The sequence below is a fragment of the Elephantulus edwardii genome, unplaced genomic scaffold, assembly GCF_000299155.1.
Source record: "Elephantulus edwardii isolate Elephantulus edwardi_28Jun2011 unplaced genomic scaffold, EleEdw1.0 scaffold00164, whole genome shotgun sequence".
Lineage (NCBI taxonomy): Eukaryota > Metazoa > Chordata > Mammalia > Macroscelidea > Macroscelididae > Elephantulus > Elephantulus edwardii.
In genome coordinates, this window is record NW_006399914.1 from 7,420,331 (window position 1) to 7,436,595 (window position 16,265).

Here is a 16,265-nt window from a genome sequence, read left to right on the forward strand (position 1 = left end):
ACACAATGAACAAGGACAGTACATGAAGATGAAGATACAGAAGGTGAACTGATTGATATAAAGAGGTGGCGGAAGCATATTAAAGTTCTCTTCTGACTGAATCTGATTTTTCAGGCAAGAATTCATAATAACTAACAGTTAAAACTAGATTATTGTAAAATAATCTGCGGATACCCAGGGCTCAGAGCTATCGCACACAGAGTCATCAGGCATCTCAAGAGCATATAACAACAACATTCATCAAAGGATACCATTACGAAACTGAGAACGCAAACAACAAAGTAGGGGATTTCGGCCACTCACAGAACTTAGAAGGGAGCTCTGGTGGCCTAGTAGGTAAGGAGTTGTGCTGTCAACCCAAAGGCAAACAGTTCGAATTCACTAGAGCTTTACAGAGGAAAGATGTGCAATCTTCTCCCTTGAGATTTACAGCCTCTAAAAAGCCCCTGGAGGGTCGGCTCTGAGTCCAGTCGAGCTCAATGGCATGTAACTACAACAAGGAGTAAGTTAGAAGGGAGCTCTGGTGGCCCAGTCCATAGGGAGTTGAGCTGCTGGGCCTACGGTGGCACCTCTCTGGCACTCTGACTTGACTGGTGGCTCCATGAGGGAAAATTAGCTCTTGTGTGATTTGTACAGCCTCTGAATACCCACTGGACGGACAGCAATGAGTCAGTGCCATCTTGACAGCAATGAGACTTTTTTCCTATAACTTAAAGTTCTTTTAAAAATTCATAACCATGAATTAAATGATTAAGAACTAGTTTTTTAAATGAGTAAGGGAATTTAATCAGTTATTTATAAAAGAAATCATTCAAATACCAAATAAACATATGAGAAGGTACTAATCTCATGCCTAATCAGAAAAGTGAGATTTAATACTATAGTGAAGTATATCCCTCTGCATCCAACAAATTCATTGATATTAAAATGCTTGATCCTATCAATGTAGGCAAGAAGGAGAAAGAAAAATGAACTACTAGTAAGAATGTGAATTAATACTATCCACTTTGGAAAAATTACTCACATTTTATATTAAGATTAAAGGTATATAATCTATGGTTCAGTACTTTCTCCAAGGTGGATTTACTAATCAACACAGTGAATCCAACAGGCTTATGAAGAGCAGTGGTTGTAAGGATGGTGCAGGATAGGGTCACTACTATGAGTAAGAGCTGACTTGAGGACAACCAGTAACAAAATGACTAGTTCTACTCCTATGGTGGCCTACTGGCAAGAAGCTGTGCTCCAATCCCACAGGCATGCAGTTCGAGGCCACCAGCTGCTTCACAGGAGAAGGATGAGCAATCTCCTCCCATGCAATTAACTGCCTCTGAAAACCTGATGGAAGGCCACCTATGGGTCGGTTCCAACTCTATGGTACACAACAACAACATGTATACACTCAAGAGAAATCCATACACATGTGTCAAATAAATTATTCATGTTATTTCTGCTAATAAAATTTAAAAACTCAAACTTATTTCCATCAAATCAGAACCAATTGACAGCTGAGCCTCCCGTGGGTTTTTAAGTGACTGTAAATTGCATGGGAGATTATTCATCTTTCTCCTGCAGAGTGGATTCGAACAGCCAAAGAGGTGACACCTTTGTGTTAGCAGCACTACTCACTCAAGAGCATACCAACAGAACTCCCTATTTCAATATATGTTTAAAGTGGCATGGTGGATCAGTGTGAGAAGAATGAAATATTTATTCAACAAACTGTAATGAAACAATAAAAATTCACTTAGGTTAAGAATTTAATTACAAGACAAAAATTTTCAACTTTTAGAAGAAAAGTATTTTATGACAGTAGAATACAGAATAACTTAAGCTAAAAACACAATTTTTGATAAATTCAAACTATTAACACAAGCATATTAAAGATTTTTGAACTCTTTATTCCTAAAAAATATAAATGTTTACAAATAAACAACAGTGACATTAGTCAAAACAAATAATAATTCAGCTAGGTTGGGGTGGTATAAATGAAACAATGTCAGCTATATATTAGTTGTTGAAGTTGGGTACAAAATAGAAATCACAGAGCACAAACTGTTGTTGTTAGGTGCCATCAAGTACTATTCATAGTAATCCTACGAACAAAAGATCTGAACCCTGTTCTATTCTGCACCATCCTCACACTTCCTGACACAAAAGAGCCCATTGCAGCGGTCACTGTGTCAATCCAGCTAGATGAGGGTCTTCCTCTCCTTCCCTGACACTTCACCCTTCCCAGTATCATGTCCTTCTCCAAGGAATAGCCCCTTCTAAGAACAATCTTATCTGGGGTTTAAAAGTGTTAAATCGCAACTATTAAATTAGCTCTACTGTACATAAGGTTTTTGGAGGGCTGTTTTTTCAGAAACCAGTGGCCAACTCTTCTTCCCAGTCTATATTAATTTAGATGCTCAGCTTTAGAACAATATCTGATAGACAAGTATTTTACAGAAAGGAGCAGATGAAAGACATTTCCCCAATTACAGAAGTAACTAATTAACATGATAACCAGGGAAATGGAGTTCGGTATGTCGACGTCAATGAAACTGGCTCAGGATGGGCAGGCTTCAGAGCTATTATACATAGGGTCACTATGAGTCATGGGCGACTTGACACATAACAGCAACTACACGAAATAAATAAAATTCAGGATTCTAGTTGACTAGTGTGGAAAGCAAAGGAAGTAATGCAAGTAGAAAGGTAAAATATCCATTAATAATCTTTTCTTTGCCTTAGAGTTGGGCAAAGATACACATGTATTTGTTTACTATATCTTACACGGCAGTTAAGAAACTTTGGTGGTATTGCGTGTGATGTGTTGTGCTGCTAGCCTAAAGGTCAGTAGTTCGAGCTCACCAATCATGCCATAAGGAAAAAATGTGTAATCTTCTCCTATAAAGACTTTCAGCCTCAGGAACTTGATGAAGGATCACTGAGTCAGAATCTACTCAATGGTAATAGAGTTGGTTTGGGTTATACAGAAGTTATATAAATATCATGTTGTACTCTGGAAACATCATAATTTTTAAAAAAGCATTCAGAATATAAAGATAAAAAAAACTGTAGAAATGTGACACAAGAGAAAAAAAATAGAGCTAAAGCTGAAAAATCCTCCATAAATTAAATTAAAGAGAAAAGAAAGCAAATTAGAGGAAGAGTATAGAAGGACCCACATGAAAATAAACAATGGGCAGGAAAAGGAGACAACATGTTAGGGCAGAGAATTAAACAAAAGAAGGAATACAAAATAATCTTCCAGAACTGAAGCACATGAGTTTCTAGACTATCCACCAAACTAGGTACACAAAAAGTCTTTTAGACCTTTTAGAGCTAATATTTTTAAATATTTACAGACACCTGACCTATACCACTAAGTTCACAAAATTTCAAAATAGAGGCAGAATTTTAAAACTTCTCTAACTAGGGGCTGGAGAAGCAATTGGGAGGATAGCAAGTGTAACTATCTTTCTCAACAGAACCACTGGAAATCAGAGGAAATAGCATTTTGACTTAAAAATGCCAAAGAAAATTGTTTGCAGCTCAAGTCTATGCCTAGCCAAAGATCAATCTAGTCAAAGAACAAATGGAAAAAATTTCAGACATACAAGGCCTCAAAATAGGTTTTTCCCCATTTCCCCTTTGTCAGAAAGTTACTAGAGGATGGCCTATCAAAGCAAGGACAGGAAAAAAAAATAAAATACAAAATTTGGGAGAAAAAGTTAGGCTTGAATTTGCACAAAGGAATTTCCAAATAAGGTAGCAACCATATGCTATTTCTCTAGCAATTTTTACACTGTTCAAATAGTAAGAAAGACTGACATTTAAAAAACATTATGCATTCACAATTTCACTGCCATTTAGCCTAACACTATGATTTAAGATAAACTACCAAAATGTCCTTTAAATCTACAAAATAAAAGAAACAAAGGGAAATATCAAAAGAGAACTGACACCAGGATAAAGGAATTAACAGTGGAAAAGATGAGGCTTCTTTTCATCATGAATTTAATATGATTTTTATTTTTAAATTATCTACATGTGCTATTTTAATGTTATAGCTGTTGTTATGTACAGTCAAGTGACTTACGACTCATAATGACCCAACATACAGCAGCTCTGAACCCTGCCCTGTCCTGAGCCAGTCTCACTGACTCCAACACACCTACCCCTATTACTCCAATTACGGGTCTTTTGTGGGAAGCTGAATATCAAATTTAATATTAATAATAAACCAAATGCTATATCAGGATATAAGGGAGGTGTAATACAAGCTGGAGTTCATCCTGAGGCACTAAGGCATTCCTTAAGAGTCAACATGTTCTTAATTTGTATTTATTGAATCCCTCCCTCCTATGATTAGCATAAGGTAAACAACAGAGAACTCCCCTTATCTGCAAGAGACTTCCCCATGATCCTTTGTTTTTGTTTTCTACTCCCCTGTGATTATCCTTTGTTCACCTTCCCGATGATTCTCAATAAATACAGAGAGGCATGGCTTGAGTGCTTCAATCATCAGGGATGCTGGCCCCCTGTCTTTACTCTCTCTTATCTCATTCTTGGTTGTCTGTCTCATTATTACTTTGCCCTCAGTCTGCAACAGTCTTCCTCTCCTGCTCTATCCCTCTACCCTTCCAAGCATGATGTCCTTCTCCAAGGACCAGTCATTCCTGGCCACATGCCTAAAGTATGTGAGACGGAGCTCCAAAATCCTAGCCTCCAAGGAGAAATGTGATTTCACTCTCTGCGAGACAGATCTATTTGTTTTCTTGGTGGTCCGTGGTATGTTCAAGACTCTTCTCCAGCACCAGTCAAAATATCAATTTTTCATCTGTCATCCTTAGTCATTGTCCAGATCTCTGATATATATCAAGTAACTGCAAAGACCATGGCATGGATCAGGCACAACTTAGTCTCTAGACTAACACTGTTACTTCTCAGTACTCTGACAGATCCTTGACAGGAGATTTATCTAATGCAATTTGTCTTTTGATTTCCTGACTGCAGTGCCAAGTGTGTTGGTTGTGGAGCCAAGAAAGCTGAAATGGTTAATAACCTCAATTTCTTCTTCTGTCATGGTGCTAAAAATTTTTTATACAAACATAAACTAAGGTCACATTGTTGTTGTTGTTGAATACCATCGAGTCAGAACCAACACATAGCTGACCCTCCAGTAGGTTTTCACAAGCAGTTAATCACACAGGAAGAGACTGCTCATCCTTCTCCCACAGAGCAGCTGATGGATTCAAACCACGTGCCTTCGGGATCACAATACAGTTTCTTACCACGAGGCCACCAGAGCTACGTAAGTTTACATAAGGATAACAATAGTAGTTGTTTTTTTCCTAAATGCCTAACACTGTGGGAGACACCATGTTGGGGGTTTTTTATCAACTGCATCATTCTTCTTCAAACCATTTTTTTCAGAGCAGGAATATCCTAATTAAACAGCTGAGAAAAATAAGAGGCATTTTTAGTTTTTTATTTCTTTCTTTTGTTTTGTTTGGTCCTTTACCTTTCCAGCAGTAGCAAAATATTCACCATCAGGGGACCATTCCATCAAATGTACAGATACTGAGGTTCTAAAAAAGACACAAACACATTTAAACAACTACCATTGTCCAAAGAGATTTTCTTAACAACAAAATCACAAGAGTGTCAAATGCTTTTGGCTCTGTAGAAGTATTATTATTTTTATTATGTATTATGCAAATAGTAAACACATTACATGTTTTTGCAAATCATATAGCCCCTTACATGATCATTTCCTGTGTGTTACCTGCATTATTTATATAGGCACCTAAGAGAAAATACATTAATACTGAATCTTCTTAGAAAATAATTGTTGTTGTTGTTGTTATGTGTCATCGAGTCGCTTGCAACTCATAGCAACCCTATGTACAATAGCACTGAAACCTGCTCTATCCTGGGCCAACTACACTGTCTCAACACACCTACTCTCATTACCCAGTCACTGAATCAATCCATCTCATCAGTGGCCTCCCTCTCTTTCTCCGTTCCTTCATCCTCCCATGCATGACATCCCTCTCCAAGGACTGGTCCCTCTTTGCAACATGCCCAAAGAATGTCAGATGAAGCTTCAGAATCCTTGCCTCCAAGGAGCAGCCTGGTTTTACCCTCTCCAGGACAAACCTTTTCAATATTCTTTTTCAACACCACAGCTCAAAGGAATCAATTTTCTATCATCCCTAGTCATTGTTCAGTCTTCTGATGCCTAAAACAATACTACAAAGTTCACTTTGGGGACCAAGATGAACACAAGTAGTATGCATACAGGATACTATCACCTTCATGCCCCACTATCATGTCACATACAACATCTTAAAAACTAAAATGATCTTCCCTGATAAGCCCCCTTCACTTAGACCACGTTAATGTCAATGGTACAGCATTCCTTACACTCGCAAAGGCTGGACTATAACTTCTACTACATCCTCCCCCTGGTTCCCATGTCACTGATTAATGAGTTAATTTGCACACGTCTGCCCTGCCAACTCAACACCTAGGCCCACTCCTATGAAAATATTTTTGTCCTTTTTAAAAAGAATCAGCTATAATTCAGATTGAATGCTTTTTGTTCAGTAAAAGTCCATTTTCTAGGCTGTTAAACACAGTTTGTTGTTGTTGTTGTTGCTGTTGTTATTGACTGCTGTTGAGTTGAGCATGACTCATAGCAGCCCTATGAACAAAAGGCCTGACGCCTTTCTATAACTAGTTCATAGAGTTTCCAGAGGCATGTTGTTTAGGAAGTGGATGCCACTCCTACTTCCAAACCTGTCTTAAACTGGGAGCTCCACCAAACACTGTCCACAATGGTTAACCATTACAGCATTTGACATCCCAATGGCACAAGGTTCAGCATCAGAGTGACCCCAGGTTACCTGAGTACAGCAGTAGCACAATCAAAAAAATGAAACATCTCGTTAAAAGGAACATATGTTAGAAAACTTTTTTTAAATTAATCAATATCACAATGACGTTAAGACACTAACTTGCACTGCCAGATGCATTTCCAATCATTTAAGACAGGAGTATTTTTAGTATCAATTTCTTCTTCCTCTTCTAGAATGTCACTTCCTGGAGGGGCCCACAACTGAACAGACTCAGTTGCTGTCAGCAATCTGTTATCTAAAAATCAAAGAACATTTTGATGAATAAGCAAGGATTATCTAGGGAGCTAAATGCAAATATGAGCTTCTTTGTAGGTCCATAAATGTAACAAGTAAGCAATCTTATCTATGAAAACCATTTTCCATACTTCTAAGAAGTTACTAGACAAAAAAGAATAATTCTTAAGAATTGAGAACAAAACATAAAAGCTTATTTGTAAAGATTTGTTACGGATATACTAAGTAAATAAATTTTTTAAACAACACAAAAGTAGAACAACAAACTTCAAAATAAATAAATACGTTCACAGCCTATAAAATATTAACTACAAATTCGTGAAAGCTCATTTTTCTATGTTAAATCTAAAAGTTGCCTTCATTAACACGTTGCCACAAATGACGGCAAAATGTGTTTCTAAGCACTGTTGTCAATTTAAAAGTGTGTGGCAACGTGGTAATCATGAGTGAGGGCCAGGGACAACAGATGATATCATTAGACATTTCCAATCCTTCTAAATTAAAGTAATACTTTGCTGAAACATAAATTATTTCTTTAATTTTTTTTTCCTACTTTGTTTCTGATTGTAGGAATTAGCACACAAAGAATAAAGCATAAGGACATGTCAAATAAGGAACAAATCACCATTTCTTAGACTAAAATACTCTAGGGTGGTAGGAAATCACAGAATAATTATTATGTACTCAGAAGCATACACCAAGAAGTGCACTCATTTATTAAAAACCTTTCTACTGATCACTTTCTTATTATATTCTATCACATTATAATCATACATTTAAAGTAAATTTTTGGTTATCCTATTTTTAGAAAACAATGGAGAAATACCTTGAGGGTCCCATGCTAAGTTGTACGTCACAGAGCTCAAGAAAAACTGTCCAGTTTTAAGCCACTGGCACTTTAGTTGCTGAAACATGAAGAGAGGGGAGAAAAAATATGTTTTTAAATTAATATCCATGAATACTATCAACTTCCTCAACTAAAAATGCTTATGATCAGAAACAAAACTGCCAATATTTTACTCTTACTTTTTAAAAATATCTTAAAAGACACTTACTATTTATTCTACAACACTGAGCTGCTTGCCATGTCCAAACAGAGATGTTATTTGAGGTTCCCTTCCAGGTTTATTTCCGCTGCCACTGAGTCATCTCTAAATGGTGGTGTGCCCAGGTACATCAGGGTCAATGACTGGTTTTTCACCAAGCCTTTCTTTCGAGGCACCTCTGTAAGGGCCCAGTGACAACAGCTGAGTATTTACCAAACTGCACTACTCAGGAACTCCCTCATGCCTTCAAATAAATGCTGACATTTAAGATGTCCTTCCTCTCTCTTTTCTACCTGCAAATTCCTATTCTTTCATCACCTAATGAAATAAAAGCCACCACTGTCAAGCCAATTCCAGCTCATGGCTACTCTCCAACAAATTTCCACACATGAAAATCTCAATGGAAACAAACTGCTTCATGGTTCTCCTGCACGATTCAAACCATCAGCCTTTAACCAGTCCATCAAGTAAAGGACTACATCACCTTTATGCTAGCATCAAGATATAACCAAATCATCATCTTCTCTTTAAAGCTTTTCTGACATCTGGCACCAACAAAAGAACTCTTTACATTCTATTACCATAACCCTGATCATAGAGATTTTTTACTTGGTATGACTCTCCTATTAAATCGCAACTCACCCAAAGTAGGTTCTATGTCTTCCTCATCTTAATTGTCAGTGTGCACATGGCTCCTCAATAAGTGTTTACTTAAAATTGAATACATAGATATTAAAAGAATGCAAATTAGCAAGATTCTATATTGTTATGTGGTTGCTGTGATGCTGAAGCCTGTGACAGTGATGTGCCAATCGTGGTAATGGGCACCCATGGTGGACAGTGTTGGCTGGAGCTTCCCGACTAATTCAAGCCTGGAAGCAGGAGCGGCATCCACTTCCAAAAGGGCTTGCCTCCGGAAACTCTATGTACAAACAGTGCTCAGGCTGTTCATTCATAGGGTTGCTATAAGTCGTCTATGACTCAACGGCATTAAACAACAACAACAACATGTTGTTATGTACCATGAAGTCAGAACAAGACTCATAGTTGATCCTCCAGTGATTTTTCAAAGAGAGTAAATCACATCAGAGAAGACTGTCCATCCTTCTCCTGTGAACCAGCTAGCAGATTCAAACCACACTCCCTTGGGTTTGCAATACAACTCTTTACCACTAAGCCACCAGAGCTCCCTATAATCCTATAAACCAAAACCACTTCCCAAAATGTCCATCAATAACCCACAGATTTAAACTGTATTTCTTTTCATTTAATAATTTCCATTCATGTTTTTTACTTTTTAATTCTGAAAGATAAAAGGAAGATTTAAAATTGGTAAAGTCAAAGCTTTAGTCATTAAATACAGTTATCTAAGTAAACAATATTTAAATGTTTCTTAGTAATACATAAATAAAAAATATTCTTTCATTCTTTTTATATTTACAATATAAACTTGTTTGGCGCTCTGGTAGCCTCATGGCAGGACGTGGCACTGCAATCCCAAAGACAAGCGGTTCAAATCCACCAGCTACTCCACCGGAGAAAGATGGGCAATCTCCTCCCGAGCGATTAACTGCCTCTGAAAACCAGCCAGAGGGTCAGCTGCAGGGTGGTTCTGACCCGACAGTGCTCAACAACAACAATCTTAATCAAATTGGGCACTAATTTCTTAATAAGTAATGGTAATTTAATATAAGGCGATTTTCTTTTCTTTAGGGTATCTTACAAATATTTAACAATAACATTATTGCAAGTGTACTTGGAAGCAGATTTTTAACATGAAACAGTAAAACATTTTATCATATAAAAATCTTATTTTATAATAAAGGGAGGAAAATACTCTTTTAACTTTTTTCCTCTTTGTTGTGATTTTTAATGAAAGTTTACAGAAAAGTTCAATTTTTCATTCATTCATTGTTGCACATTTTCCTCCCTACCCACCATTATTCGTTGTTGTTGTTGTTATGTGCCGTTGAGTCACTTTCGACTCAACTCATAGCAACCCTATGTACAATAGCCCTAAACCCTGCTGTATCCTGTGCCAATCGCACTGCTTCTGACACAGCCATCCCGATTACCCCAGTCACTGAATCAATCCACCTCACAGAGGGTCTTCCCTTCTTGTGCTGTCACTCTATCCTCCCAAGCATCATGTCCCTCTCCAAGGACCTGTCCCTCCTTATAACATGTCCAAAGTATGTCAGATGAAGCCCCAGAATCCTTGCCTCCAAGGAGCAGCCTGGCTTAACCCTCTCCAGGATGAATCTGTTTGATTTCTTGGCAGTCCATGTTACATTCAATACTCTTCTCCAGCACCACAGCTCAAAGGCATCAATTCTCCTTCTTTCCTTCCTAGTCATTGTCCAAATCTTTGATGCATAACAAGTGACTGCAAAGACCATGGCCTGTATCAGATGCACCTTAGTCTCCAGAGAGACACCATTGCTCTTCAGTACTTTGGAGAGGTCCCTAACAGCAGACATTCTCATTGCAATATGTTTTATTATTTCCTGGCTGCTGGTGCCAAGAGTGTTGACTGGAGCCAAGCAAACTAAAGCTGTGAACAATGTCAATCTCTTCACCATCCATCCTGATGCTGCCAATTGGCCCAGTGGTGAGAATCTTTGTCTTCTTGATATTGAGCTTCAATCCATATTGAAAGCTACAGTCCTTGACCCTCTTCATCAAGCACTTCAGGTCTTCCTCAGTTTCAGCAAGGAGAGTTGTGTCATCTGCTTAATGCAGATTGTTAATAGATCTTCCACCAATCCTGACACCACACTTCTCCTCATAGAGTCCAGCCTCCCAGATAATCTGTTCTGCATACAGGTTGAAAAGAAATGGAGATAGGACACATCCCTGGCATACACCTTTCCCAACCATGCAGTGTTTCCCTGCTCTGTTCTGACAACTGCCTCTTGGTCCAAGTATAGGTTTCGCATTAGCATGTTCAAGTGTTCCGAGATTCCCATTCTTCTCAGAGTCAGCCACAGTTTGTTATGATCCACACAGTCAAACGCCTTTGCATATCAATGAAACACAGATAGACATTCTTCTGGTATTCCCTTCTTTCAGTTAAGATCCATCTAACATCAGCTACAATATCTCTTGTACCATGACCCCTTCTAAACCCAACAAAAGAGCATCATTCGAGTCTTTAAAAAAAAAATAAATTTAAAAAAATATATATATATATATTTTCACTCATTGTTGCATAATTTCCTCCCTCTCCCCCAGTCCACTTTGCTATGTACCTCTTTATGGACTGTTTTCATACAAATAATGTCTAATTATATGTTCCTTTTAAATAGTTCCTTCCTTCATCTGCTCCAATGCAGTATTCATTATTTAAACCCTCTTTTCTGTTTCCCTCAACCAACAGGTCAGTCCTGTTTTGTAACAGTGGTGTTCTGCTGTATTTGTCCTTTTGTGACCGAGATATTTCACTCAGCATAATGTCTTCCAGGGTCATGAGGCCCTTGTATTTCAGTACTGCACAATATTTCATTGTATGAATATACCACAGTTTTTCTATCCATTCATTGATAGACACTTGTGTTGCTTTCATCTCTTTGCAATTCTAAATAAATGCAGCAATAAACACAGGTGTACATATATCTGTTTGGGTGGCAGCTCTGGTTTCTTTAGGGTATATTCGTAATAGCAGAACTGCTAGGTCAAATGGTATTTCTTTTTCCAACTTTCTGAGAAAGCATCATACTGCCTTACATGATGGTTACACCGTTTTACACTCTCACCAGCAGTGAATAAGGGTTTCAATTTCTCCACAACCTTGCCAGCATTTGTTTGCTGTTTGTTGAACTTTGTTATTGTTACTGGGGTGAGATGATATCTCATAGTTGTTTTGAAAATGTTTTTTTAAATACACCACTGCTGTGCTCTTTAGCTATTGTTGCTGCAGCTAAGTGCCATCGAATGTGACTATGATTCATAGCAACCCTATGAACAACAGCTCTGAATCTTGCCCTATTCTTGAGCCAATCTCACTGTCTCTGACACACCTGCTTCCTTTGCCATACACTATCAATTCATCTAATCCAGAGTCATCTTCTCCTGAGTTGACCTTCCACATTTCAAGCATGTCCAAGGACTGGTCCCTATTGGCAATATGCCCAAAGTCTGTCTCCAGGAAAGACTTGTGTGTTCTTCTGGACGTCCATGGTATGTTCAATAATCTTCCCCAGCACCACAATTCAAAGGCATTGATTCTTCTTGTGTCATCCTTATTCACTGTCCAGCTCTCAGATGCATTGCAAATAATAGAGAAGACCATGGCTTGGATCAGGTACACATGAGTCTCTAGAATTACATTATTTCTCCTTAGAGCTCTACAGAGGTCCCTGAGAGCTGACTTCCCAAAGCAACTCGTCTTCTGAATTCCTGATTGCTGGTGCCAAGAGTGTTTTGGACGTGAGGAAAATGAAATTGTTTAACAACCTCAATCTCTTCTCTATCTATCATCATGCTGCCAAATGGCACAGTAGTGAGAATCTCTTTTTTCTTTATGTTGAGATGTGATCCAAGGACTGAATAGTGCAGTCCTTTATCTTCTGCAACAACTGCTTCAAGTCTTCCTCAGTTTCCCAGGAGAAATAGGGGAAAGGCAATGAAAAGATTTAAAGTCCTTAAACAACCAAAATAACACAAGACTGGACTTAACAGAGATTAGAAGAATCATCAAGACTAACACCCTAAATCACCCTTTGAACTTGGAACTAATGCTACTCCCAGAGGTTACCTTTCAGCCAAAGAGAGAACAGTTTATAAACAGTATTATCCATTTGTACTGTTCTACCCTAGTCACCTATATGAGGCCAATCAGTCAACACTCACCCTAAAGCAAATAAGAGGGTAAGGAGGAGCAGAAATGCTAGCTCAACAGAATGATAATACAGAATGGAAATAACAAGAATGCCGGCACATTGGGGAAAACTTAACCAAGGCCACAAAATAAGCTGCATAAAAAGATCCTAACATATAGTTCTTAATTCTTTATTTTTTTCTAAAAAGAATGGAAATTATTCAAGTAAGTATAATATAGTTCAAATTTACAGATTTTTATTTGTTGCTATTTGGGAGGTGATTGATTTTCATAAACATTTACTGAGGATCCATGTACCAGCAATTACAGGCATTAAGGATGTAAAGATGAGTATGATGGAGAACTTATTCTTGATCAACTAGACTCTAATGTTCACAAAATTCTAAGTTTTCTAGCATCCTTTAATACTTACACAATTTCTCTTATGGCAATTTATGCCCAAGGGCTCAAAAATGCAAACGGCATTACCATACGAAGCTGCAATCTAAAAAACAATGAACACAACATCAGTATTTAGGAAAAGATACAATAAAGAATAACTTTTTTCATAATTATACTTACTTTAAAAATTATTATTTTAAAATTATAAACTAATTTTATATTATATAATCATAAAACAATATTTTCAATAAATATGTAGCTAAATGGTTTCTCGGTGTATGTATAAATATATGTATACATATGGGGCGGGAATGTGTGTGTGTGTGTGTGTGTGTGTGTACAGAAAAATATCAGACAAGAATTTCTTCTCTGTTAGTGAGTTTTATTTTATCAAATGTAAGGTTGACATGTGGAAAGAAATTATATTTTTTAGGAAATACTTACCTTTTTACTTTTTAATATGTTGTGGGTACTGCTAAGTCAGATCAACCCATAGTTGACCCTCCAGCAAGTTTTTGCAGGCAGTCAGTCAACTGCTCATCTTTCTCCGATGGAGCAACTGGCGGATTCAAACTACATGCCTTTGGGCTGGCAGAACAATTCCTTATCACTAAGCCACCAGAGCACTCTTCTTTTTATTATAGAAATAACTTTAAAATACATCTATATGCTTTATCTTTTTGCCAGAAATTTTATAATGTGAAAATATTTTTTAAAAATTTTAAGGAAAAAAAAACTTGAAGAAATCATCGGTCTTACAGTCAATTACCAAACAAAATGACACCACTACTTACACCAAAAGCCAGACAATACCAACTTAGGAAAGCCACCTAAAAGGAGGAATAGAGAAAAACAGGGGAGAGCCCACTGCACCAGGTGCCACCGGCGAGAGAGATGTCTCCAGTGGACAGAAAAGCCAGATTTGTGGAAAGATTTTGCTCCACGGCATACACCTGCTAAGACAGAAATCCTTTCAGTCCCCATAGCTACCAAAACCTGGTTTCTAATTATCCTTTGAAGGCAAGTTCCCAGTTTATCCACCTCTTTGGCGAGAGAGAATCAACTACAGTGAAAAGAATCCTCATCCTTCTGACAGCTGTGTACTCAGATTAGAAAACAAAATGAGGGGTGCATTTCTCCAGAGACTGCCAGAAAGGCAGACTGTGACTTCACAGCACTCGGTCCAAGAGTGATTTTTAACTTACTACCTAAGGAGTCCTGGTGGTGCAGTGGTTAAGCACTCAGATGCTAACCAAAAAGATCACCAATTCCAATCCCCTAGCCATTCTCCAGGAGATAGACAATGCAATCTACCTTGAAAAAAAGTGACAGCCTTGGAAATCTTATGGGGCAGCTCTACTCTGCTGTAAGAGTTGCTAATAATCTAGAACCAACTTAACAGGAACAGGTAGAATACTTAATACTTTTTATTAAAAAAATGTTTTACTCAAACAATAATCCCACTCCCAGCTGAGCTTGTTCCATTTTACAATCTCCAAAAGAAGGCCTAGTGATTAGAACTTCTGACCAGTTAGTCAGTAGCCCATACACGATGCACTGTGCCACCAGGATCCTCAACTGGAAGGACAAAACTTCTTAAAATGCCAGGCTGAGGTTGTTGTTGCTGTTGATTGTCTTCGAGTCGAGCATGACTCATAGCAACTCTATGAACAAAAGGCCTGAAGCCCCTCTACAACCATCAACATTTATCAAAAGTTCATAGAGTTTCTGGAGGCAAGTTGTTTATAGGAAGTGGATGCCACTCCTGCTTCCAAACCTGCCACAGAATGTTATTGGTTGAGTCGCCTGTGATGCATATTGACCCTATATGTACAGCAGCTCTGAACTCTTCCTTGTCCTGGCCAGTCTCACCAATTCTGCCACACCAATCCCCATTGTCCTAGTTATTGTTATCAATCCATGTCATCTGGGGTTTCCCTCTCGTACACTGTCCATCTACCCTTCCGAGCATGATGTCTTTCTCCAAGGACTGATCTCTCCTGGCCACATGCCCAAAGTAAGTGAGGCAGAGCTTCAAAATCCTAGCCTCCAAGGAGGGATATAGTTTCACCCTCTCCAAGACAGATCTGTTTGTTTTCTTAGCAATCCAAGGTATGTTCAAGAAGGCTGAGGTAACATTTTAGAAAAAAATCATTCATATTCAATATGTGAATTAAATTAGTGAATGATTCTAACTGGCTAACAGTATCACAAATGTGGAAGTTATCACCCCAGGAAAGAGAGAGGGACAGAGGGACTACAAGAAGACAGCAACAGAAATTATAATTCAACATTTCACAGTTTTCCCTTTTACTTTCAGCCAGGTAAGAAAAAGAAACAGATGCTTGGGTTTCAAGGGTTATATAAACACTACTGTCTTACATTTTCAAAAACTGTGCTCTTAGAGAATTTGATAATTGAGATTATCACCAGTACATAAATAATTTAACAAATTTCATCTCTGATAACTATCGCATCACCAGTTTCCTCAGGCAGGTTTTAAAGCTACCTTTCTTGGCCTTGAAAGACAAACAGTGAAAAATTAATGAGTGAAATCAGACACTCTCAGTGTTTTGTAAAATACGCTTAAGCAATGTTCAGAAAATGTAAGTGGGGGGAAAAAATCAGAAAAGCAAGGAAAAAATACCTGAAAACACCAAAATAATGTGTTTTAATATACACTGCAATGTCAAATCACACATATGAAGAATCTATGCAGCCATGAGGAACAGCGGAAATGGTGTAACAAAGTTATTTTCTGATTTCTTAGTCAACATAAATTTACATATTGTGTATAATAATAAACATTATAATTTAATATATGAAATTTGGGTCTGGTAAAAATTTAATTTT

General features: G+C 37.8%; 1 protein-coding gene across 4 annotated transcripts in view; it reads right to left on the minus strand.

Annotated features, from left to right (window-relative positions):
• DMXL2 (Dmx-like 2) overlaps positions 1–16,265 on the minus strand; it is a 179,006-nt gene that overhangs the window by 111,797 nt on the left and 50,944 nt on the right. For all 4 annotated transcript variants that reach the window (XM_006895319.1, XM_006895318.1, XM_006895317.1 and 1 more), the window contains exons 3-6: positions 13,444–13,515; positions 7,972–8,050; positions 7,011–7,146; positions 5,513–5,579 (exon numbers count right to left, since the gene is read on the minus strand). In XM_006895319.1, the coding sequence (XP_006895381.1) occupies positions 5,513–5,579; positions 7,011–7,146; positions 7,972–8,050; positions 13,444–13,515 (354 nt within the window). The remainder of the gene's footprint in view (positions 1–5,512; positions 5,580–7,010; positions 7,147–7,971; positions 8,051–13,443; positions 13,516–16,265) is intronic.